The sequence below is a fragment of the Salvelinus namaycush genome, chromosome 18, assembly GCF_016432855.1.
Source record: "Salvelinus namaycush isolate Seneca chromosome 18, SaNama_1.0, whole genome shotgun sequence".
Taxonomy (NCBI): domain Eukaryota; kingdom Metazoa; phylum Chordata; class Actinopteri; order Salmoniformes; family Salmonidae; genus Salvelinus; species Salvelinus namaycush.
In genome coordinates this window covers 29451856-29477474 of record NC_052324.1, presented here as the reverse complement: position 1 = coordinate 29477474, position 25619 = coordinate 29451856, and the positions used below count along the sequence as shown (strand labels likewise).

The following is a 25619-nucleotide window of genomic DNA, read 5'->3' as shown; positions in this document are numbered from 1 at the left end:
TTTCATGGATTGAACTGAAAACAACACAGACATGAGATGAGTAGCCCACCAAGGTGGATTATTCAAAATGTAGCTATTGTGAGAATAATGCATTTAATTGTTAGTCTGACATTGTTTGGCTCACACATGCTTTTCTCCATGAGGAGGGGATACAACAGCAGGACAGAATGTTGTCTATCTCTAACCATGGACCCTCTGTTTGCCCCTCTCTTCCCATTCTACACCCATTCTCAAGTTCAACATTGGCTATGTAATAGACCCATAATTCCAGTTCATATTTGTGAGGGTTGTTTGCGCAATGCGCTGTCTGTGCGTCGGTAGAGGGTGTGATTGTCTATAAAAGGAACAGCCAGTTGTTTAAAATCCTATTCGGACGGTTTCAAATCCCCCCTTGCACTGAGGGAGGAGAATGGAGGGAGGGAGTGCGGATGTGTGTGTGTGTGTGTGTGTGTGTGTGTGTGTGTGTGTGTGTGTGTGTGTGTGTGTGTGTGTAGAGTGTGTATGAGAAAGAGAGAGAGAGAGCAGAGAGAGAGAGTGTGTGTGAGTGTGCATGCTTGAGTTCTTCTCTCTCTCTGTGTGTGTGTGTGTGTGTGTGTGTGTGTGTGTGTGTGTGTGTGTGTGTGTGTGTGTGTGTGTGTGTGTGTGTGTGTGTGTGTGTGTGTGTGTGTGTGTGTGTGTGTGTCTGTCTGTAAGGGTGCGTGAGTTTGTGCTTCTAGTGTGTAAATGTTCATGTGTGTGCGCCAGGGAGAGCCAGGCAGCACCTTTCCAACACACACACGGCCAAGGCAGGCGGAAGGAGAGAGAAGCAAAGAGAGAGAGAGATGGGGGTATTTGGAAGGGCGTGGCTAGCCAACTGTCAGTCAATGGCGGGTTACCACAGAAAATGGGCGTGCTCAAATACCGGGACAGCCAATGGTAAGCGACGCTGCTTGTGTCACCATGGTGACGGGGCTGTACCCAGGGAGGTTGTGATGGGTTGACAGGTGCGTGACAATCGGAGCTCTCTGCAAGCATGTACGCCAAAGGCAAGAGTAACAACGTGCCGTCCGACAGCCAAGCCAGAGAAAAGTAAGTTTTATTCATGTGGGAGGGGGAGAAGGGGGGGACCGCGGCAATGGGGAAAGTTCATGAGCGTCCGGGGCAGTCACACAAGGAGCTGCTATCGTAGAAGAGAGACATTGTAAGACTCAGAAGAGTCATGGATGGTGCTTTGCTAGGCGTATTGGCAGGCTTTAAAAGTTGACCATATACATTGCTTGATAAATTGATTACAATAGAACATGGTGAAATAGAATGTATGCATGATGCTTGCAGACGTACATGGCCGTGGTTCTTAGAGGCACATCTTTTGACACCAATGCTTATCGTTCTACAGTTTGTCAGTTTAGCCTTGGCTATGCAAAAACATTATAGGCTACTGGCTGTAGAGGTAGGAGTTGTAAATAATAGCCTACGGGTTTTCATGTTCAGTGGAGCTTTACGCACGCTTTCATGCCCACGTCGTGCATATTGTTGTCAGTGGAAGTTCTCTTTGCATTAGGTTGACAAGCAGGCAATACTATCGTTAGTTCCATCAACCCATTGCATGCTACCTCGCAACACGCAGTAGCCGACACACTGGACACAGAAGTCTGTCCAATAGCCAGCATAATGTGCAGCCGGTATCTGTAATCATTATTATTAGGCTATCATTACCATTACCAAACCTTTTACTTGCATAGTGCACCCCACTGGTCAAGTTGCTTAAACAATAAGCTTTTGTACATTTTAGGAAAACATATCACTAATATGCTACTGGGTTATAATGCATGCACGTTGAAACCGATGTGTTCTTTAGTTGAGCAAATAGTTCTCTCGTTGTCACCGGTGCCCGGTGGCTTGTCTACTGTCACATAGGCAAAAAAATATGCAATTTCTGTCAAAAATCTTGTTATGCTAAGACCTACAGTAGCCTCCGAATAATTTCTGAGGAATGTCTCTGTTGAGTGATCACAAAGTCGTGTCTAAAGACAAAAACATTTCCTGCGAGACAGACAGGAGAATTTGGTTAGGTCTACATTGTTGTTGTCGCATAAGTTATGTAATATTCTGCTTCACGAAAACACCAGACACACTCTTATACCAACGCATTCATGTAGGCCTCTTCTAGGCTTTCTTCTAAGTGTTCATAAACGTCATGTTGGAAATGTAGTTTAATTTGAGCCAGTTTGCTTTAGTTGGAAAATAATCCTGCATTAACAGGACATTTTAATTATGTTGATTATACTTAATGGGAATTTTTGTAGGGGTTGTTACATTTTTCGTAAGTGACAAAATTCAGAAGCATTTTTAAACCTCAAATACACTATAATTGCAGGAATGTTCTCATGCAAGAGCGTGATCAAATTAAGATCTTACACCTGTATATAAGGCTGCGTTTACACAGGCAGCCCAATTCTGAACTTTTTTTCACTAATTGGTCTTTTCACCAATCAGATCAGCTCTGAAAATATATGATGTGATTGGTCAAAAGACCAATTAGTGGAAAAAATAATTGAGCTGCCTGTGTAAAGGCAATATGTGCCTGTGTTTGCAACTGACCCCACACTTTTCCACACTTTTTTTCCTTCTGAATTGTCTTAGATATGTTTGAAGACTTTCTTAGTTTGACGGCTTAAGCCTGCAACGACAGTAACTGAAAGCTTGAAACCGCTAATCGCCAACATCTGGGCTTGTGTGCCTGCGTGTGTGTATGTGTAAGGAAGATGTGTGTGAGAGAGATGCACATGTAGCCTATTCTACACATTATTTCATTAAATTATGTTAATGGTTTAATTTTGTGCTAATACATGATTGCCAAAAATGTGGGTAAATTAAATATATTTCGGAGGCTAGTCTATAGAACAGTAATAGTTAGCCTACAGTGCTCAGAATGTTCACACCTGCTTTGGAAGTCACCGACGTGTTACAGGTGTGGACAGGTTCTCAGGGAAAGTAACCATCGGTTATGTTGGTCCCGGATGAAAAGAGTCTGTTTCGTCTGATAAGATTAACCCACCAAGGGTTCAGTTCATAGCAGTAGACTATTTCTCACTTCAATACCATTCATTAATTTCTGTCTGCAGTAGGATGTCCAGACATATCCGCAGAGTCCCAGGTTTGAGGAATCCTGAGAGCGGTCAGCAACAACACAAAGGGATGGATGGCACTGTACCCCATAGCTCTATCTCTGCCTTATCTGTCACAGAGAGAGAGAGAGAGAGAGAGAGAGAGAGAGAGAGAGAGAGAGAGAGAGAGAGAGAGAGAGAGAGAGAGAGAGAGAGAGAGAGAGAGAGAGAGAGAGAGAGAGAGAGAGAGAGAGAGAGAGAGAGAGAGAGAGAGAGAGAGAGAGAGAGAGAGAGAGAGAGAGAGAGAGAGAGAGAGAGAGAGAGAGAGAGAGAGAGAGAGAGAGAGAGAGAGAGAGAGAGAGAGAAAAGAGAGAGAGACAGGGACAGGAGAGAGAGACAGGAGAGAGTGAGATTCCTCATAGGGCTTCCTCTAGATAGGCCTGGACAAGACAAAGTTGTTGATAAATTGTGTGTGTGTGTTGGTAAGCTAGTCTGAATAGTACTAGATATATGATTGTCCATGGTTTACCTATGGTACAGTACAGCCTAGCTCTCCTGGGACCTCATTAAACTACTGTACACACACATACATGTGTTAAATAAAAGTGTGAAATACGTGTTCTTGTGAAAAATGCATACAGATTTCTTACATCTTAGAAATGGTTTGTTTACCTGTTCGAACTAAGAACACTTTGGTAAATGCAGAACTTAACATGGAAAGAAAGTCTCATGTGAACGAGAGATATAGGACAAGGGAGAGGAAGAGATGAACTGTAAAAGAGGAAAATAAAGAGGATAAGAGAGGATGAGAAGAAGAAAGGACAGAAGAGAGGGAATTGCATGTTTTGTAGCACACAGTTCTACTGATCAGTGGGGTGTCGCTGTATCTGACACACAGTTCAGTCAGTACCGTCTTCTCTTCAGTTGTTTCTCATTTTTGCTACACAGCAGGAATCAGAGGGAGAGAGAAATAGAGAGCAACAGATGCAACGAGAGTGAGGGAGAGAGAGAGCGAGGGACTGGGGGAATTTACTGGCTCATTAGTTTACAGCAGGGGTGTTGAACTCATTTTCCCCCGGGGGCCGCATTCGGTCTTCAATGATGTCCGGAGGGCCGCACTGAAAATGTGTTATATTTCCTAGTCCTCTAGCCATCTTATTTAGAATTTTTGATGCTTCCTGTCTAGTAATTATTAGAGAGCTGGACAGTCAAGAAACTGTATGAATATAGGAAAAAAAAAATCCATTAATACTGTATATACAGTTGTTTACAAGTCAGAAGTTTACATACACCTTAGCCAAATACATTTAAACTCAGTTTTTCATAATTCCTGACATTTAATCCAAGTAAAGAATAATAGTAGAGAATAATAGTAGAATAATAGAAGAGAATAATAGTAGAGATAATTATTTATTTCTGCTTTTATTTCTTTCATCATATTCCCAGTGGGTCAGAAGTTTACATACACTTAATTAGTATTTGGTAGCATTGCCTTTAAATTGCTTAACTTGGGTCAAATGTTTCGGGTAGCCTTCTACATGCTTCCCACAATAAGTTGGTGAATTTTAGCCCATTCCTCCTGACAGAGCTGGTGTAACTGAGTCAGGTTTGTAGGCCTCCTTGCTCGCACACACTTTTTCAGTTCTGCCCATACATTTTCTATAGGATTGAGGTCAGGGCTTTGTGATGGCCACTCCAATACCTTGACTTTGTAGTCCTTTAGCCATTTTGGAAGTATGCTTGGGGTCATTGTCCATTTGGAAGACCCATTTGCGACCAAGCTTTAACTTTCTGACTGATGTCTTGAGATATTGCCTCAATATATCCACATAATTTTCCTGCCTCATGATGCCATCTATTTTGTGAAGCGCACCAGTCCCTCCTGCAGCCATGCACCCCCACAACATGATGCTGCCACCCCCATGCTTCACGGTTGGGATGATGTTCTTCGGCTTGCAAGCCTCCCCTTTTTCCTCCAAACATAACAATGGTCATTATGGCCAAACAGTTCTATTTTTGTTTCATCAGACCAGAGGACATTTCTCCAAAAAGTACGATCTTTGTCCCCATGTGCAGTTGCAAATCGTAGTCTGGCTTTTTTATGGCGGTTTTGGAGCAGTGGCATCTTCCTTGCTGAGCGGCCTTTCAGGTTATGTCGATATAGGACTTGTTTTACTGTGGATATAGATACTTTGTACCAGTTTCTTCCAGCATGTTCACAAGGTCCTTTGCGGTTGTTCTGGGATTGATTTGCACTTTTCGCACCAAAGTACGTTCATCTCTAGGAGTCAGAACGCGTCTCCTTCCTGAGCGGTATGACGGCTGCGTGGTCCCATGGTGTTTATACTTGCGTTTTATTGTTTGTACAGATGAACGTGGTACCTTCAACTATTTGGAAATTGCTCCCAATGACGAACCAGACTTGTGGAGGTCTACAATTTGTTTTCTGAGGTCTTGGCTGATTTCTTTTGATTTTCCCATGATGTCAAGCAAAGAGGCACTGAGTTTGAAGGTAGGCCTTGAAATACATCCACAGGTACACCTCCAATTGACTCAAATGATGTAAATTAGCCTATCAGTAGCTTATAAAGCCATGACATAGTTTTCTGGAATTTTCCAAGCTGTTTAAAGGCACAGTCAACTTAGTGTATGTAAACTTCTGACCCACTGGAATTGTGATACAGTGAAATAATCTGTCTGTAAACAATTGTTGGAAAAATGACTTGTGTCATGCACAAAGTAGATGTCCTAACCGACTTGACAGAACTATAGTTTGTTAACAAGACATTTGTGGAGTGGTTGAAAAACTAGTTTTAATGACTATTTTTTACTCAAACCACCCGTGGGCCAGATTGGACCCCCTTTGGCCTGTGGGCCATATGTTTGACACTTCTGGTTTACAGTGTTGTAGTATTGACCTACAAATGACTCCCTACAGAGACAGGGCCCTGGTGTCTAGCAGATGTAGCATGTGTATCACTGTGAAGGTGTGTGTCTAATACACCTACGTGTCTCTGTGCTGTGAACTGTTGATGAATGTTGTGTTCTCACTACTGGGGTCATGCTAGATGAAGTGGGAGTAAGGTCTGGTTTTCTCCACCCTTCTCTCTCTCTTTCTCTCTCTTTCTTTCTTGCTGTCTCTCTCCCCTCTCCCCCTCTCTCTCTCTGTCTCTCTCCCCCTCTCTCTCTCCCCCCCCCTCTCTCTATGCCTGACGTAATGACAAGTGACAGCACAGCACCACTGAACTGTACAAAAACTGTTCTGAGAGGACAAACCAGGGTCAAGTGCACTTCTTAGTGCCTGTTTCAGAAAGTTTCAACATGTCTTGAAATGTTCACATCAGTTCAGTATGAAAAGGTTTGTATTTGTATTTGTATTTATTATGGATCCCCATTAGCTGCTGCCAAAGCAGCAGCTACTCTTCCTGGGGTCCAATAAAATTAAGGCAGTTTATACAATTTTAAAACATTACAATACATTCACAGATTTCACAACACAATGTGTGCCCTCAGGCCCCTACTCCACCACTACCACATATCTACAGTACTAAATCCATGTGTAAGTATAGTGCGTATGTTATCATGTGTGTATGCATGTGTCTGTGCCAATGTTTGTGTTGCTTCACAGTCCCCGCTGTGCCATAAGGTCTGTTTTTTAAATCTACTTTTACTGCTTGTGTCAGTTACTTGATGTGGAATAGACTTCCATGTAGTCATGGCTCTATGTAGTAATGTGTGCCTCCCATAGTCTGTTCTGGACTCGGGGACTGTGAAGAGACCTCTTGTGGAATGTCTTGTGGGGTATGCATGCATGGGTGTCCAAGCTGTGTGCCAGTAGTTTAGCAAACAACTTGGTGCATTCAACATGTCAATACCTCTCATAAATAAAAGTAGTGATGAAGTCAACCTCTCCTCCACTTTGAGCCAGGAGAGAATGACATGCATATTATTCATATTAGCTCTCTGTGTACATCCAAGGGCCAGCCGTGCTTCCCTGTTCTGAGCCAATTGCAATTTTCCTAAGTCCTTTTTTGTGGCTCCTGACCACACAACTGAACAGTAGTCATGGTGCGACAAAACTAGGCCCCGTAGGACCTGCTTGTTGATAGTGTTGTTAAGATGGCACAGCATCACTTTATTATAGACAGACTTCTCCCCATCTTAGCTACAACTGCATCAATATGTTTTGACCATGACAGTTTACAATCTAGTGTTACTCCAAGCAGTTCATAATCTCAACTTGCTCAATTTCCACATTATTTATTACAAGATTTAGTTGAAGTTTAGGGTTTAGTGAGTGTTTTGTTCCAAATACAATGCTTTTAGTTAAAAAAATATTTAGGGCTAACTTATTCCTTGCCACCCACTCTGAAACTAACTGCAGCTCTTTGTTGAATGTTGCAGTCATTTCAGTCTCTGTAGTAGCTGATGTGTATAGTGTTGAGTCATCCACATACATAGAAACTCTGGCTTTACTCAAAGTCAGTGGCATGTCATTTGTAAAAATTGAAAAAAACAAGGGGCCTAAGCAGCTACCCTGGGGAATTCCTGATTCTAACTGGATTATATTTGATAGACTTCCATTAAAGAACACCCTCTGTGTTCTGTTAGACAAGTAACTCTTTATCCACATTATAGCAGGGGGTGTAAAGCCATAACACATACGTTTTTTCAGCAGCAGACTATGATCAATAATGTCAAAAGCTGCACTGAAGTCTAACAAGACAGCCCCCCCAATCAATTTATCATCAATTTCTCTCAGACAATCATCAGTCATTTGTGTAAGTGCTGTGCTTGTTGAGTGTCCTTCCCTATAAGCATGCTGAAATTCTGTTGTCAATTTGTTTACTGTAAAATAGCATTGTATCTGGTCAAACACATTTTTTCCCAGAAGTTTACTATGGGTTGGTAACAGGCTGATTGGTCGGCTATTTGAGCCTGTAAGGGGGCTTTACTATTCTTGGGTAGCGGAATGACTTTAGCTCCCTCCAGGCCTGAGGGCACACGTTCTCTAGTAGGCTTAAATTGAAGATTTGGCAAATAGGAGTGGCGATATCGTCTGCTATTATCCTCAGTAATTTTCCATCTAGATTATCAGACCCCGGTGGCTTGTCATTGTTGATAGACAACAATACTTTTTTCACCTCTTCCACACTAACTTTATGGAATTCAAATGTACAATTCTTGTCTTTCATAATTTGGTCCAATATACTTGGTTGTGTAGTGTCAGCGTTTGTTGCTGGCATGTCATCCCTAAGTTTGCTTATCTTGCCAATGAAAAAGTAATTCAAGTAGTTGTCAATATCAGTGGGCTTTGTGATGACTGAGCCGAGTTGGCTTTTTTTCCCAAAATTTCATTTAAGGTGCCCCAAAGCTTTTTTACTATCATTCTTTATATAATTTATCTTTGTTTCATTTGAACATTTTAGTCATTTAGCAGACGCTCTTATCCAGAGCGACTTACAAATTGGAAAGTTCATACATATTCATCCTGGTCCCCCCGTGGGAATTGAACCCTGGTCCCCCCGTGGGAATTGAACCCACAACCCTGGCGTTGCAAGCGCCATGCTCTACCAACTGAGCCACACGGGACCACACAGGACTACACTACTTTGTGTAGTTTCTTTTTCTTTAGTTTAGTCACATTATTTCTTAATTTGCAGTACGTTTGCCAATCAGTTGGGCTGCCAGACTTAATTGCCATACCTTTTACCTCATCCCTCTCAACCATACCATTTTTCAATTCCTCATCAATCCAAGGGGATTTAACAGTTTTTACAGTCATTTTCTTAAAGGGTGTTTGCTTATTAGTAACTGGAATAAATAGTTTCATAAATGCATAAAGTGCAGCGTCTGGTTGCTCCTCATTACACACCACAGACCAGCAAATATTCTTTACATCATCAACATATGAATCACTACAAAACTTATTGTATGACCTCTTATACGCTATATTAGGCCCAGCCTTTGGAACTTTGGTTTTCCTAGATATGGCTATTATATTGTGATCACTACATCCTATGGATTTGGATACGGCTTTAAAGCAGATATCACATACATTATCAAGCATTTCACACATATTATCCAGATACTGACTGTTAGCACTTGGTGGTCTATAGCTGCTTCCCACAAGAATGGGCTTTAGGTGAGGCAGATGAACCTGTAGCCATATTACTTCAACAGTATTTAACATTAGATCGTCTCTAAGCTTTACAGGAATGTGGTTCTGAATATAGACCGCAACACCGCCTCCGTTGGTATTTCTGTCTTTTCGGTAGATGTTATAACCATGTATTGCTACCACTGTATCATCAAAGGTATTATCTAAGTGAGTTTCAGAGATAGTCAGAATATGAATGTCATCTGTTACAAGTAAGCTATTGACTTCATGGACCTTGTTTCTTAGGCTACAAATGTTAATATGGGCTATTTTTAGCACTTTTCTGGGTTGCTTGATTGTTTTTAATGCTTTACTGGGAAGCTTATCAGAGGTAGACTTACTCATGTTATTTACATTGGAGCTGATAGTGCAGGGTGAGCTGTATAAAGTGGTCTTCCTACTATTGCACACCGCCTCAGTGCTAACAGTGTAACTCTGGTTTATAGGCTCATGATTACTGCTTACAATAGCTGGAGGATAAACAGATATAATCGGTGCAATTAGGGGTACATAAATTAAATTACTTACATTGTGTTTGTCAATGCCCCTAAGATCATGTACATTTGATGCAGCATTATGACGACTCATTGTCACAATAGTACGGATTAACTGAGCTGGTCCTGGATCATTTACCAGTCATTGTTTCAACACAGCCTTGAAATGCGTGGACAGAGTCAGAGTCCAGGAGCCAAGATGATTTGGATGGACTCCGTCATTCCTGTAGAGTATCTTCTGTTTCCAGAAGGTGTCAAAGTTATCAACAACCAGCAGTCTGCTGAATCTTTCACACCCGCGGCCCAACGATGGTACTGGATCTGAAATTATTGGCTGTTTTTTGGAGTCTTTTAATGCTAAAGTCAGTTCTTTCAAATCCATTTTCAAATGTTCCGAGCTAGCCCTCCTGATGTCGTTTGACCCCACATGGACTACGACAGTGTCATCTCCCGGCATCTGTGGTAGAACAGTCAGAAGCAGCCTTATTATGTCTTGTACTCGTGCTCCTGGGTAGCACAGGGCTTTTGCCTTGGGGACCGAGATGTTTCTCACCATAGAGCTGCCTATGATGACAGGTGGTGATGTTGAATGGGCCGGTCTCTCAGGCAGCCTCACGGTCTGGTGAGACTGGGAGCTCCGAGGATCTGAACCTAAGGAAGAAGCCGAGGATGAAGATGCAGGTACCTCCGGATCCGATCTTGATTGGGAAGCCACCATGGACGAAGGCACCGGAACCTCTGGATCCAGGGAGGAAAAGCTGTTTCTGGTCTGTGTCAGTTCCGGGCTCAACATCTCCATGGAGACCCCCGTTGCCAGAGGACGACTTCTTCGCTTTCCATAGTGAGTGACGTACCTCCATGGCAGGTTGGTTGGGTCGAGATCAGCTCCGTTCTCCAGGGAAGGGGGAGGCCCTTTCGGGGATGGAACCCTGCCTAGCACCGGCCAGTCGGCTGTGGAGAGCCGACACGGCGGCGAAACTTCCACTAGACCAGAGCGGCGTCCGGCTACTGGGGTGGAAGAAAATGAAAAAGTAGGTGGGTGTGGGTTCCCCAGTAGCTTATGTAGGTTTGCTACTTGCTTGCTAAGAGTAGCTACTTCGCTCCTGTAGTCCTCCGCAAGCAAGCAGTTGCTACATTGAAAGTCAACGCGGTCCACAATGTCCCGGAACAAAGCAAAGTATACGCAGTTCCTGCAACATTGGAAACGTTCAATAGCGACCTCCATTTGAGACCGCCGAGCAAGCTACCGCCGGGCTTTCGCGTCTCTCCCGGCTTATCTGGCAGGATTCCGGGACAGATATCAGCGCTCACAGCAATTTAGCCCAACAGAGCCGCAGGATTCAAAATAAAGTACAAGTATAATAAAACACTGTCAGCTTTTAAACCGAGGTCTTTAGTTCAGGTGTCAGCGTTCGACAGGTTTCAGTTTGAATATGTTTGCTCCTGTCCGGTGTCTATGACTGAGACCAAAGGTTATAAACCAAGTATTCTTCCTTTGAAAACAAAAGAATGCAATTGAAACACTCCTCCCTCGGTACACTGTTACCTTCCCTTAGTATAATTTGCTTAGGGAAGAGTTTTCCTTGGTTGAATTCAGCTGCTGTTGATCAGTGTCATGGCACTTGTATGATGTAGAATTGTGATTGAAATGTAGCTTTTGTTAAAGCTGTATCCATGCTTGCTGGCTGTCTTAATGTTGCTTGGTTAGCTTCTTTTGTGCTTGACTGAGTGACTGAAGTTTGCAGTCACTCAAACCTCTGCAGACTAGCGTGCAAACAAATTTAAAAAAATAAGCATAGCTACGGGAAAATTGTTCTTGCATGTGCTATAGCTCTATAACGGTCTGCTAATACAGGACTACTTTTGTTTATTAAAACTTTATTTTAATTACGATTTTTCAGGGGGTACTGCAGCACCCTCAGCACCCCTACTTCCCGCAGCTATGTAAATACGTAGGCTACTCACTGTCTCTGGATCCTCGCCTTGTCGCATTGTTTTTCTCACACACACACACACACACAGTTTCTTTCCATCTCCTGGCTTAGACACAGGCACGTGAGACACCTCCTGCTCCTGGCAGGAAGCAGCCGACACAGCATCGCTCCTGACTGAGGCGAAGCAGTGCATGCTGGGAGTGTTTATCCTCTCTTACAGAGCCAGTTCTGGCTGCCACAGACTGCACTGAAACATCACAATATGCCACAGGAGCTGCTCAGTGTACCTGGAGGATCCTTACTGTAGGCCATACTGCACGTCAGATACTGATTTAGCTACGTAGTCTCCTGCTGGCTGCCACTCTCCTGTCTCTGACAATAAGTCACAGGACAGAACTGCACTGAAACATCACCAGATGCAGGTGCTTGAAACATCAGTCTACCTATCCATGTTTTACACTGAAATCAGTTGAAAGATGCTGAGTGCTTAGTCTAAGTTGGAGAGTATGTGTAAGAATTGTCTACATTTTAGTCATTCAGCAGACGCTCTTATCCAGAGCGACTTACAGGAGGGTAAGTGCCTTGCTCAATGGCACATTTTCACCTAGTTGACTCAGGGATTCAAACCAGCGAACCTTTGGTTACTGGCCCAACACTCTTAACCATTAGGCTAGTGACAGGTGAGTGAGTTTGCACGGAAGAAAAATAAGGAAAGAGAGATGAGTGCGTGAATGATCATGAGAAAGAAAAGCGAGAAGAAATAAAAGCATAGAGAGAAGAAAGATTCTCTGTGTGCTTGAGGTCAGATGAGGGTCAGGTGTGGGTAGCTGGTATCCTGGAGGACCTCATGGTCTAATGCTTTCTAATGGCTGCTCATCTGACCCCAGCACTTAACACACATCTCCCACTCATAGATCGCTTACGCTGGGAAGTGACCACACCTGATTCTGCTGGCCAAGGTTCAGACAGAACTCATGTAAAAACATCGGTGAAAGACCCTACAGACACAGGGCTTTAGCACCAGTTAAACTCTCCTCTGATAGGTCAGTTGAGAATATATTGTTGATAAACTGTCCATCCAGTAAGCCTGTCTTAGTTTCTGTTTGCATAGGCTACACCACTTTCCCATATGGTTCAACCACTCTACTTCTAACCCCATCTGTCTGACAGGCTGGCTTGATGAATGGCAGTTCAGTTCAACTCCAGTAATGATTGTAGGGCTAATAGCTTATCTGCTCTCTTGACGACAACAGAGAGAATTGTCACCTACTCAATATTGTTGTCATTCAGACTAGGCTTGGGCGGTATACCGTATACCGGGGTATTTGGAAAAAGCCAAGCGATGGTTTTTCAATACCGTCAAAACTATTTCTTTGACATTTTTCAATAAATGGGAATATTTGTAGCTACTTTTTAAGTTCATATCTGCAGTCAACTTGTGCAATATGTTAGGAGATAAAGCAGATTGCGTTCTTCATTTCACCTGTTGCTTTATTTTACACTATTTTACATTATGAAGCTTACCGTTCCCCAGAACAGTTGAGCCAGTCAGGTGTTTGTTTGTAAATAGCACAACGGGAGACAGCAGGCGTCCATAGACAGTACATAGCGTTCTATATCTATCAGAGTCTCTGTTGTGCTGCACACATGAGGTCATGCAGTTGCATTCATTACTAAATGTTTGCCGTCAGATAACTTATAACGGCTTTCTGCCAGAAGTCAAAGAGCTCTGGGTGAGTTATCTGTACAGCTGCCATTTTTTCCCTGTGCTTCCTACTAGCATTTTTTTCTCCTCTGTTATTCTCACATCTGCTCTTCAGAAAAGCATGCATCACAACTTTGTTCATTTGCACAATTTCTATTATTCACTTTCGCTTGGAAATGTCCTCACTCACACGAAAATTACATTCGGTAGCTACTAGCGATGCTTGTATAACTTTATGAGCTGGATTTGCCTGTCTTTGCAATTCGTTTATGTTCGTTTTTGCTCATTAACATTTAGTTAACAGCGTCTCTGTGATTTCACTAATGTTTTGTGCAAATATTATTAGCATTCTCGTGATAGAGGCCCAATGGGTTTTTCTTACGTTTTTAGCACCCCTTGTGTACCATGCCAGTAATACCGTAAATCCCGGGACGAGAGAAGGACTGTATGACGATATGAAAATTTGCATACAGCCCAAGCCTAATTTAGACACAAAGATATGAGGGACTATAAAAGCCATGATTGTCTAAATGTTTTAATCCACCGGCCCCTCAGATTAGCGCCAATCTCGGATTACAAAATCAAAGTCAAAGAAAAACCCTGTATCTAACATGGCCCACAAAGCCTCTGCAAATATCAGTGATGACAACATGACAAGGCTTTGGCAGAAAACACTAGTAGTCTGCTGAATAGCCTCCCAAAGTCCTCTTTTATCTGTAGAGAGCCCTCCTTGTCTTTCGATCGTGTTACCTGCTAAAGATGTACAGCAACTATCAAAGCAGCTGCGTCTTACTGAGCTCTAACAGGGAGTCAGTCAGCCCTTGATCAACAGACAGAACAGGGAGGCAATGTTTCACTCAGCAAAGAAGACCCCACATCACATCAGGCATCCTCACGGGACATCTCGTGGTCCTCCGGACGTGACACAAGCCCTTTGTCTCTATCAGATAGCATGAAAGTAGGAGGGAGAAGAAAGGATAAGAAGGCATAGGATCCTGAAAGTCTTTATTCTCTCCGTTCAAAAGATGGAGAACGGATGACTGGGTTTATCACCCAGCACATCCCTCAGGACCCCGGGGGCATCCCAGAACACGCCTGTTTTAATTAGACACACTCTGACTCTCTCTCCTCCTTTCTGCCTCCCGTAAGTCCTCTCTTTGACTCTCTCCTCCTCTCTGCCCCCGGTAGCTCATCTCTCCTCCTCTCTGCCTCCTCTCTGACTGTCTCTCTCTCCTCCTCTCTGCCTCCGGTAACTCCTCTCTCTGACTCTCCCCTCCTCTCTGCTTCCGGTAACTCCTCTCTCCGACTCTCTCCTCCTCTCTGGTTTTGGCAGGAAGTTTTGTGTTGCCCACGGTGACACTAAATGCCCAGTAACTACGGTATGGACGCTCCTGCACAGCTTTTCCTGTAACCCCAGAACAGACTACAAGTAAATGCAGCGGAAAACACACATACAACAAGAGATCAGTCAGGGAAACCCACAGTTGTCTGTTGTATTTTATCTTGTTTGCTTATCTTGCTTTTATGCTTCTTAATTAGATAGCTTGTATCTTCATGTCTCTTCTATTGTGTTTCTTATTTAGCATGTCAAATTTTTGGGTGTTGTACGAGTGTCTGTTTAGTATGTTCAATGTTGCTGTGTGTGCATTATGTGCGTGTGCCCGCATAGCCCGAAAATATTGTTCTGGCGATGTTTGATATGCTTTTTACATTTGTAACGCTATTTTTTGGGGGTGAAAATCGTGAAAGTTGCCATTTTAGGCTGTTTTAGGCTATACATGCGAGATGTAATGCCCAATGTAAGACCCAATGATCCGTGAACCATACATGATACAGACAACACCTGTCACAGATCCCTCTGGAACTTTCATTGCGCACACCTGGCCCCTATTCCCACTGATTGTGTTTGTATATATGTGCCCTTTGTTTCACCATGGTGCTGTCGATTATTGTTACAATGTCCGTTGGTGCGTGTGAGTACCTGTGCTGTGTGTTTTGGGCTTTCGTGCCATTGTGGATTGTGCAGATGATTATGGGTCTCGTCCCGTGTGTTAATCATTGTGCACGTGTGTTATTTATTCAAGGTACTCCTCACTCTTTTGTTTTGGGTTTCTACCCTGTGTTTTGTTATGTGTTTGTTTGGTCTTCGTCCCCGTGCCTTTACACGGGACGCCGTAATTTGGGTAAGAAATAAAAAACTCTATTACGCATTCCTGCGCCTGTCTCCCAGATCTTTCATACCAGCGTGGCAGCACCTTGGTGCCATTATACTCCTAATAGTTTGCTCTAAAATATGGAGTACCGCTACATTCTGTAATACAATTTTCCACATTAATTTATTCAACATTAAAACTATTAACATATTGTTTTAAACAAGTACATCACATTTCCAGAGTGTGCTCTCTGCTACTGTTAAAGTTATGATAAATGTTATGAGCACCACCAACACAGTGAATGGGAAAATGGATTCAAACGGAACTCCCTCTGCTGGTGATTTGCTGAATATGCAGGAGTGCTGTGATTTGTTAATGACCTATAATGTCAAAAAAATCTTTGACATTTTCCATATGCACAAAAAGCATATTTCTCTCAAATTTTGTGCACAATTTTTTTAACTTCTTTTTACTTACTTTACTTACTATGCATTTTCCATTTGCCAAGATAATTCACCCACCTGACAGGTGTGGCATATCGAGAAGCTGATTAAACAGCATGACCATTACACAGGTGCACTTTGTGCTGGGGACAATCAATCAATCAAATGTATTTATAAAGCCCTTCTTACATCAGCTGATGTCACAAAGTGCTGTACAGAAACCCAGCCTAAAACCCCAAACAGCAAGCAATGCAGGTGTAGAAACACGGTGGCTAGGAAAAACTCTCTAGAAAGGCCAGAACCTAGGAAGAAACCTAGAGAGGAACCAGGCTATGAGGGGTGGCCAGGCATCTTCTGGCTTTGCCGGGTGGAGATTATAACAGAACATGGCCAAGATGTTTAAATGTCCATAGATGACCAGCAGGGTCAAATAATAATAATCACAGTGGTTGTCAAGGGTGCAACAACAAAAGGCCAATTTAAAATGTGGAGTTTTGTCACACAACACAATGCTACAGAAGTCTCAAGTTTTGAGGGAGCGTGCAATTGGCATGCTGACTGCAGGAATGTCCACCATTTGAATGTTAATTTCTCTAGCATAAGCTACCGCCAACGTCGTTTTCGATAATTTGGCAGTACATCCAGACCATGTGTAACCACGCCAACCCAGGACCGGGGTTGGGGGGACGGGGTGCTGAAAAGTATTTCTGTCTGTAATAAAGCTATTTTGTGGGCCTATGCTCTTCCAGGCACCCCTGCCCAGTCATGTGAAATCCATAGATTAGGGCCTAATTAATTTCAATTGACTGATTTCTTTATAAACTCAGCAAAAAAAGAAACGTCCCTTTTTCAGGACCCTATCTTTCAAAGATAATTTGTAAAAATCCAAATAACTTCAGATATTCATTGTAAAGGGTTAAAACACTGTTTCTTATGCTTGTTCAATGAACCATAAACAATTAATGAACATGCACCTGTGGAACGGTCGTTAAGACACTAACAGCTTACAGACGGTAGGCAATTAAGGTCACAGTTATGACATTTTAGGACACTAAAGAGGCCTTTCTACTGACTCTGAAAAACACCAAAAGAAATATGCCCAGGGTCACTGCTCATCTGCGTGAACATGCCTTAGGCATGCTGCAAGGAGGCATGAGGACTGCAGATGTGGCCAGAGCAATAAATTGCAATGTCCATACTGTGAGACGCTTAAGACAGCGCTACAAGGAGACAGGACGGACAGCTGATTATCCTCGCAGTGGCAGACCACGTGTAACAACACCTGCACAGGATCGGTACATCCGAACATCACACCTGCGGGACAGGTACAGGATGGCAACAACAACTGCCCGAGTTACACCAAGAACGCACAATCCCTCCATCAGTGCTCAGACTGTCCACAATAGGCTGAGAGAGGCTGGACTGAGGGCTTGTAGGCCTGTTGTAAGACAGGTCCTCACCTGACATCACCGGCAACAACGTTGCCTATGGGCACAAACCCACCGTCGCTGGACCAGACAGGACTGGCAAAAAGTGCTCTTCACTGATGAGTCGTGGTTTTGTCTCACCAGCGGTGATGGTCGGAATTGCGTTTATCGTCAAAAGGAATGAGCGTTACACCGAGGCCTGTACTCTGGAGCGGGATCGATTTGGAGGTGGAGGGTCCGTCATGGTCTGGGGGCGGTGTGTCACAGCATCATCGGACTGAGCTTGTTGTCATTGCAGGCAATCTCAATGCTGTGCGTTACAGGGAAGACATCCTACTCCCTCATGTGGTACCCTTCCTGCAGGCTCATCCTGACATGACCCTCCAGCATGACAATGCCACCAGCCATACTGCTCGTTCTGTGCGTGATTTCCTGCAAGACAGGAATGTCAGTGTTCTACCATGGCCAGCGAAGAGCCCGGATCTCAATCCCATTGAGCACGTCTGGGACCTGTTGGATCGGAGGGTTAAGACCAGGGCCATTCCTCCCAGAAATGTCTGGGAACCTGCAGGTGCCTTGGTGGAAGAGTGGGGTAACATCTCACATCAAGAACTGGCAAATCTGGTGCAGTCCATGAGGAGGAGATGCACTGCAGTACTTAATGCAGCTGGTGGCCACACCAGATACTGACTGTTACTTTTGATTTTGACTCCCTCTTTGTTCAGGGACACATTATTCAATTTCTGTTAGTCAAATGTCTGTGGAACTTGTTCAGTTTATGTCTCAGTTGTTGAATCTTGTTATGTTCATACAAATATTTACACATGTTAAGCTTGATGAAAATTAACACAGTTGACAGTGAGAGGACGTTTCTTTTTTTGCTGAGTTTATGAACTGTAACTCCGTAAAATCTTTGAAATTGTTGCATGTTGCATTTATATTTTTGTTCAGTATAAATCAAAAAGGGTACTTTTAGAGATATTAATATTTTTTATGTTGAATTAATTAATGTGAAACATTGTATTTCAGAATCTAGACATACTCCATATTTTAGAGAACACTATAAGGAGTATAATGACACCCAGATGTTGTCTGTATCATGTACGGTTCACAGATCATAGGATCTTACAGGAGGCATGTACAGGTCTAAAAAGGGCCTAAAATGGCCACCTTTATTATGAATTTCTCAAAAATGGTTTGCGATACTTGAAACAAATGTAAAAAGCATCTTCAAAATCCTTCCTCCCAATACATTTTTTATATGAGAATTGCGAGAACAATCTGAGATACCAAATTTATTTTCGGCCATGCTGGCGTGGAATCACCCTATACTCTATGCTGCTGTTGTTACTGAGCTCCTGTTCTCTCTCTCTCTCTCCTACAGCAGTGGAGTTTGTAGGCCTGTATCCTCTGATATTTCCTCCATCATTGATATGCAAGCAGCATCGCCCAGGCGCTAGCGCAAGGTTAAGCATGTGTGACGGCCAGGCTTAGGAATTGCCTCAGTCTCGCTTGCTCTCTCTCTCGCTCTCTCTCCCTCCCTCTCTATCTCCCCTCTCCATCTCTCCCTCTTCTCACTCGGTCTCTCTTATTCTCTCTCTCTCTCTTCCCCCTCTCTCTATCTCTCCATCTCTCTCTCTCGCTTTCCTTCCTCCCTCTCTGTTGCTATTTCATTTTCATCATCTGTGTTAGTGTGAGGCCACAGAGTTCTTCCTTTTAATCATTCATAAATGTACCTTCCTACCCTCTCGTCTTACATTACAACATACATATTACTGCCACTGAACCTTATAAAGTCCTATGTGACATTTTCTCCCCTCTGAACACAGGACTGTATATTTCTCTGTCTAGGACTTAAATGGCTAGCAGAGCGCTTGGCATTTATAGGATCCCCTTAATGTTATTTCCCAATCAGAGAGAGAAGCAGGAGAGGGAGGGATGACATCATAGACAGATCTCAGGTTGAGTTGGGCAACACTGGGTTTTGCTTGGGACGACTGTCTGCCTCAACTTTCAATATCATATATAGTACAGGAATAAGGTCATAGATGGGCATTATATTTCCTAAAAGCATCTATAGAGCTAATATTATTATTGCTATCATCATTGTCTTCACCTGGTTCAATTCCCAGGATCTAATTATTCAGTAGAACGTAACTAACTGGTATTAGAACAACAACATATAGCCCTGAACAGCTTTTTGTATCTGTTGTTCTTGGTGGTAGTGTGAAATGTTACGTTGTGTGAGTTCAACAATATCTCTAAAACTATCGGAGCTTGGGAGTTAGCAGGAAAATGTTCTAGCAGCCACATTCCAGGTCTGACATTCTAAGACAAGGAGGCGTCGGCTGGGGTCAGGCAGGGGATGGTAGAGAACAGGGAACACACCTGGCTCACTCACTGCTCGTGAGTGTGTTTGTGTGTGTGTGCATGCTGTGTAAGCATGTGTTTTAGACATTCATTGCCAGACTGTGATGTATTCCATTCTTTATGTCTCAAGTTATCATTGACTTTTCATTTACTATGACTCATAGAGCCTACAGTGCTGTCAACACACCGTCCATTCAGATCATTCTGATCAAGGACTATACTGTGCTTTAGATAGTACACAATTACGCAGCCAGTGACTGAAGCATCCTATATGTCTAGGCAAATAAATTAACTTGAATGACTACAAAGTTCTATCTGCAAACAAAAGAAGAAGAATTGCACTGTAGAATTGCACTGAAATGTACTGTTATCACTTAAAGAAAAGTTAAACAAGGAAAACTCTGCTGGAAATCAGGCGGTGTCCTTTGAACTGTGAAATTAAAGGAACTCTGTAAACTGTGACTCAATCTAAACTAAACAAACCAATTAAAATGGAACTAAAAATTAGAGTACATAGAATTTTTCTGTTAATGGATTTCTCCTCTCCCTGTGATAAGCTGTTTGTTCCTGTTGTCCCAGCTGAGAACATTGTTGCCTCTTATGTTAGGCCAGAGCCAGTCTGAACCAATGACAACGAACTAAAACTACTTTTCATTTTCAAACTCCTTAACATTCTGTTTTGTCTGTCTATCACGATGAGAAGAAAGGACAGGGGATTTGCTGTACCCTCCCCCACCCCCTCCCTCCCTCTTCCGTTCTTAATTGCAGCTCCACTCATTTGTTATTTTCCGGAGGAGCTAGACGAGGGTGGTTTCCTGCTCATGTTCCTGCTACTGAGAGAGAGAGCGAGGTTTGGTAGTCAATCACATTGACACACCCCACTGAGCCGACATGTTGCCCTGACCCTGATCACAGACTCCTGTTTAAAGGGTCAGCCTCTGACTGTGGAGGGAGGGCTTCTCCTTTCAGGACCAGCTAATTCTGAACAGATGATGATGATGCTTGGAGTTGGACTCTAGGGCAGAGATGCATTATAGTGAGCCTCACAAGCTGTAGTATATGCTGCTTTTCAATCTTGTCTTTTAATGCGAGACTGAACCATGTCTCCTTATAATGCTGTTCACCACTGTAGAACCTCAAGAGTTGGAGGAGGAGTGTCGGTTTTTGATCATAAACATTTTTAATTCTTTGTAAGAGAGGACCTCGCACTTACATCTGATAACATTGACATTTAATCTCTTTTTATCGAAATTCCCTCCTGTTCATTTTTTGGTGGTAAAAAAGTGGTAATTGGATGTATCTATCGGCCACGGATTCTGACATAGGTAGTTTCAATGATATTCTTGCATCAACCTTGGATTTGATTAATAATGAAGATAAAATATGTTTTTCTATTGGGTGATTACAACATAAACCTATTTAAAAGTGGCGAACCACTCACTGACATCTGACTTTTTGAATACTTTATACTCCAGCTATCTGTATCCCCTCATCTATACGCCCACAAGAGTGACCAGTTCTTCTGCCACCTTTATTGATAATATTTTTACAACATCTTTGAATGATGTGGCTAATACAGGTATACTTTATACTGTATACAGTGCATTCTGAACGTATTCAGACCCCTTGACGTTTTGTTACGTTACAGCCCTATTCTTAAATGGATTAAATAAAACATTTTCCTCATCAATCTACACAAAATACCCCTTAATGACAAAGCGAACAGATTTTTATCCATCTTTGCCAATTTATTACAAATAAAAAACAGAAATACGTTATTTACATAAGTATTCAGACACTTAGCTATGAGACTTGAAATTGAGCTCAGGTGCATCCTGTTTCCATTGATCATCCTTGAGATATTTCTACAACTTGATTGGAGTCCACCTGTGGTAAATTCAATTGATTGGACATGATTTGGAAAGGCACACACCTGTCTATATAAGGTCCCATTGTTGACAGTTCATGTCAGAGCAAAAATCAAGCCATGAGGTCGAAGGAATTGTCTGTAGAGCTCCGAGACAGGATTGTGTCAAGGCATAGATCTGGGGAAGGGTACCAAAACATTTCTGCAGCATTGAAGGTCCCCAAGAACACAGTGGTTCCATCATTCTTAAATGGAAGAATATTGGAACCACCAAGACTCATCCTAGAGTTGGCCGCGCGGCCAAACTGAGCAATCGGGGAGAAGGGCCTTGGTCAGGGAGGTAACCAGAACCCGATGGTCACACTGACAGCTCTCCAGAGTTCCTCTGTGGAGATGGGAGAACCTGCAGCACTCCACCAATCAGGCTTTAATGGTAGAGTGGCCAGACGGAAGCACTCCTCAGTAAAAAGCACATGGCAGCCAGCTTGGAGTTTGCCAAAAGGCACCTAAAGGACTCTCAGACCATGAGAAACAAGATACTCTGGTCTGATGGAACCAAGATTAAACTCTTTGGCCTGAATGCCAATCGTCACGTCTCGAGGAAACCTGGAAGCATGGTGGTGGCAGCATCATGCTGTGGGGATGTTTTTCAGCGGCAGGGACTGGGAGACTAGTCAGGATCGAGGAAAATATGAACGGAGCAAAGTACTGAGAGATCCTTGATGAAAACCTGCTCCATAGTGCTCAGAACCTCAGACTGGGGTGAAGGTTCATCTTCCAACAGGACAACGACCCAAAGCATACACCCAAGACAATGCAGGAGGGGCTTCAGGGACAAGTCTCTGAATGTCCTTGAGGTCCCAGCCAGAGCCTGGACTTGAACCCGATCGAACATTTCTGGAGAGACCTGAAAATAGCTGTGCAGCGACGCTCCCCGTCCAACCTGACAGAGCTTGAGAGGATCTGCAGAGAAGAATGGGAGAAACTCCCCAAATACAGGTATGCGAAGCTTGTAGCTTCATACCCAGAAAGACTCGAGGCTGTACTCACTGCCAAAGGTGCTTCAACAAAGTACTAAGTAAAGGGTCTGAATTCTTATCTAAATGTGATATACCCTGTATTTTTATTTGTATAAATTTGCCAACATTTCTAGAAACCTATTTTTGCTTTGTCGTAATGGGGTATTGTGTGTGTAGATTGATGAGGGAAAAAAACTATTTGTCACGTTCCTGACCTGTTTTCTGTTGTTTTTGTATTTGTTTAGTATGGTCAGGGCGTGAGTTGGGGTGGGCAGTCTATGTTATTTGTTTCTTGTTTAGGTTCATGGTTAATTAGCCTTATATGGTTCTCAATCAGGGGCAGGTGTTTGACGTTTCCTCTGATTGAGAACCATATGAAGGTAGGCTGTTCTCACTGTTTGTTTGTGGGTGATTGTCTTCCGTGTCAGTGTTTGTACCACACGGGACTGTTTTGTTTGTCTAGTCTGTTCCTGTTCGTGCGTTCTTCGTTTTATGTAAGTTCTCATGTTCAGGTCGGTCTACGTCGTTTTTGTTATTTTGTAATTTATTCAAGTGTACTTCGTGTTTCGTCTTGTCTAATAAATTCATCATGTATTCATCACCCGCTGCATTTTGGTCCGATCCTTGCTCCTCCTCGTCCGAGGAGGAGAACGACTTAGACGCCCATTACACGATTGAATCTATTTTAGAATAAGGCTGTAATGTAACAATGTGGAAAAAGTCAAGGGGTCTGAATACTTTCTGAATGCACTGTACTTTATTTCTGACCACTTTCCAATATTCCACTTCTCTTTGGCAGCTAGAAATTAACAGATGGGAATGATTAGTAGCATTAAGGGTATTTATAATTAGTAGATTTTGTTATCTGTTTTAACAAACCTTTTTTGTTGTTGTTGTAATTATGTATATAAAAAAAAATTGTGCTGTGGTTTTCATATAAGCCCTTGGACTTCCAACCACACCTGTACACCATTTTTACATTTTTTATATATATTTTTTTATCTGTGTTGTTGTCTATCACTTGTTTTCTTTGGTGCAAATAAATAAACCAGGGGAGACCGGAGTTAGCTAGGTGTGAATAGGGGTAGGTTGTTACAGGGGTTAGCTAGTTGTGAGTAAGGATAGGTTGTTACGGGGTTAGCTAATTGTGAATAGGGGTAAGTTGTTACGGGGTTAGCTAATTGTGAGTAAGGACAGGTTGTTACAGGGTAGGCTGTTACAAGGGTTAGCAAGTTGTGAATAGTGGTAGGTTGTTACAGGGGTTAGCTTGTTGTGAATAATGGTAGGTTGTTACAGGGGTTAGCTAGTTGTGAATAGTGGTAGGTTGTTACAGGGGTTAGCTAGTTCTGAATCGTGTTAGGTTGTTACAGGGGTTAGTTAGTTGTGAATAGGGTTACGTTGTTACAGGGGTTAGATAGTTGTTACAGGTGTTAGCTAGTTGTGAGTAAGGATAGGTTGTTAAAGGTGTTAGCTAGTTGTGAGTAAGGAAAGGTTGTTACAGGGGTTAGCTAGTTGTGAGTAGGGATAGGTTGTTACAGGGTTAGCTAGTTGTGAGTAGGGGTAGGTTGTTACGGGGTTAGCTAGTTGTGAACAGTTGTAGGTTGTTACAGGGGTTAGCTAGTTGTGAAAAGGGGTAGTTTGTTACAGGGGTTAGCTAGTTGTGAATAGTGGTAGGTTGTTACAGGGGTTAGCTAGTTGTGAACAGTTGTAGGTTGTTACAGGGGTTAGCTAGTTGTGAATAGTGGTAGGTTGTTACAGGGGTTAGCCAGTTGTGAACAGTTGATTGTTGTTACAGGGGTTAGCTAGTTGTGAACAGTTGTAGGTTGTTACAGGGGTTATCTAGTCGTGAGTAGGGATAGGTTGTTACAAGGTTAGCTAGTTGTAAATAGTGGTAGGTTGTTACATGGGTTAGCTAGTTGTGAGTAGGGGTAGGTTGTTATGGGGTTAGCCAGTTGTGAATATGGGTAGGTTGTTACAGGGGTTTGCTAGTTGTGAATAGTGTTGGGTTGTTACAGGCGTCAGCTAGTTTTGAATAGTGTTGGGTTGTTACAGGTGTTAGCTAGTTGTGAATTGTGTTAGGGTGTTACATAGGTTAGTTAGTTGTGAATAGGGTTAGGTTGTTACAGGGATTAGATAGTTGTTACAGGTGTTAGCTAGTTGTGAGTAAGGATAGGTTGTTACAGGTGTTAGCTAGTTGTGAGTAGGGATAGGTTGTTACGGGGTTAGCTAGTTGTGAGTAGGGTTTAGGTTGTTACAGGGGTTAGCTAGTTGTGAATAGTTGTAGGTTGTTACAGGCGTTAGCTAGTTGTGAATTGTGTTAGGGTGTTACATAGTTTAGCTAGTTGTGAATAGGGTTAGGTTGTTACAGGGATTAGATGGTTGTTACAGGTGTTAGCTAGTTGGGAGTAAGGATAGGTGGTTACGGGGTTAGCTAGTTGTGAGTTGGGGTAGGTTGTTACGGGGTTAGCTAGTTGTAATTTTTTTTAGGTCGTTACAGGGGTTAGCTAGTTGTGAGTAGGGAAAGGTTACAGGGGTTCGCTAGTTGTTACAGGTGGAAATTGTTACAGTGGTTAGCTAGTTGTTACAGGGGTAAATTGTTACAGGGGTTAGCTAGTTGTTACAGGGGTAAATTGTTACAGGGGTTAGCTAGTTGTGGGTAGGGATAGGTTGTTACAGGGGTTAGCTAGTTGTAACAGGGGTAAATTGTTACAGGGGTTAGCTATTTGTTACAGTGGTGAATTGTTACAGGGGTTAGCTAGTTGTTACAGGGGTAAAATGTTACAGGGGTTAGATAGTTGTGGGTAGGGATAGGTTGTTACAGGGGTTAGCTAGTTGTAACAGGGGTAAATTGTTACAGGGGTTAGCTAGTTGTTACAGGGTTAAATTGTTACAGGGGTTAGCTAGTTGTTACAGGGGTAAATTGTTACAGGGGTTAGCTAGTTGTGATTAAGGGTGCTGTAG

The 25619-nt window shown here is 42.8% G+C and overlaps 1 protein-coding gene across 1 annotated transcript in view; it reads left to right on the top strand.

Moving 5' to 3' along the window:
• Window positions 1–926: 926 nt before the first annotated feature.
• LOC120063338 (single-stranded DNA-binding protein 2) overlaps window positions 927–25619 on the top strand; it is a 115913-nt gene continuing 91220 nt past the window's right edge. Inside the window, exon 1 of the mRNA XM_039013663.1 lies at window positions 927–1068. Coding sequence (XP_038869591.1) covers window positions 1013–1068 — 56 coding nt within the window. The 5' untranslated portion in view covers window positions 927–1012. The remainder of the gene's footprint in view (window positions 1069–25619) is intronic.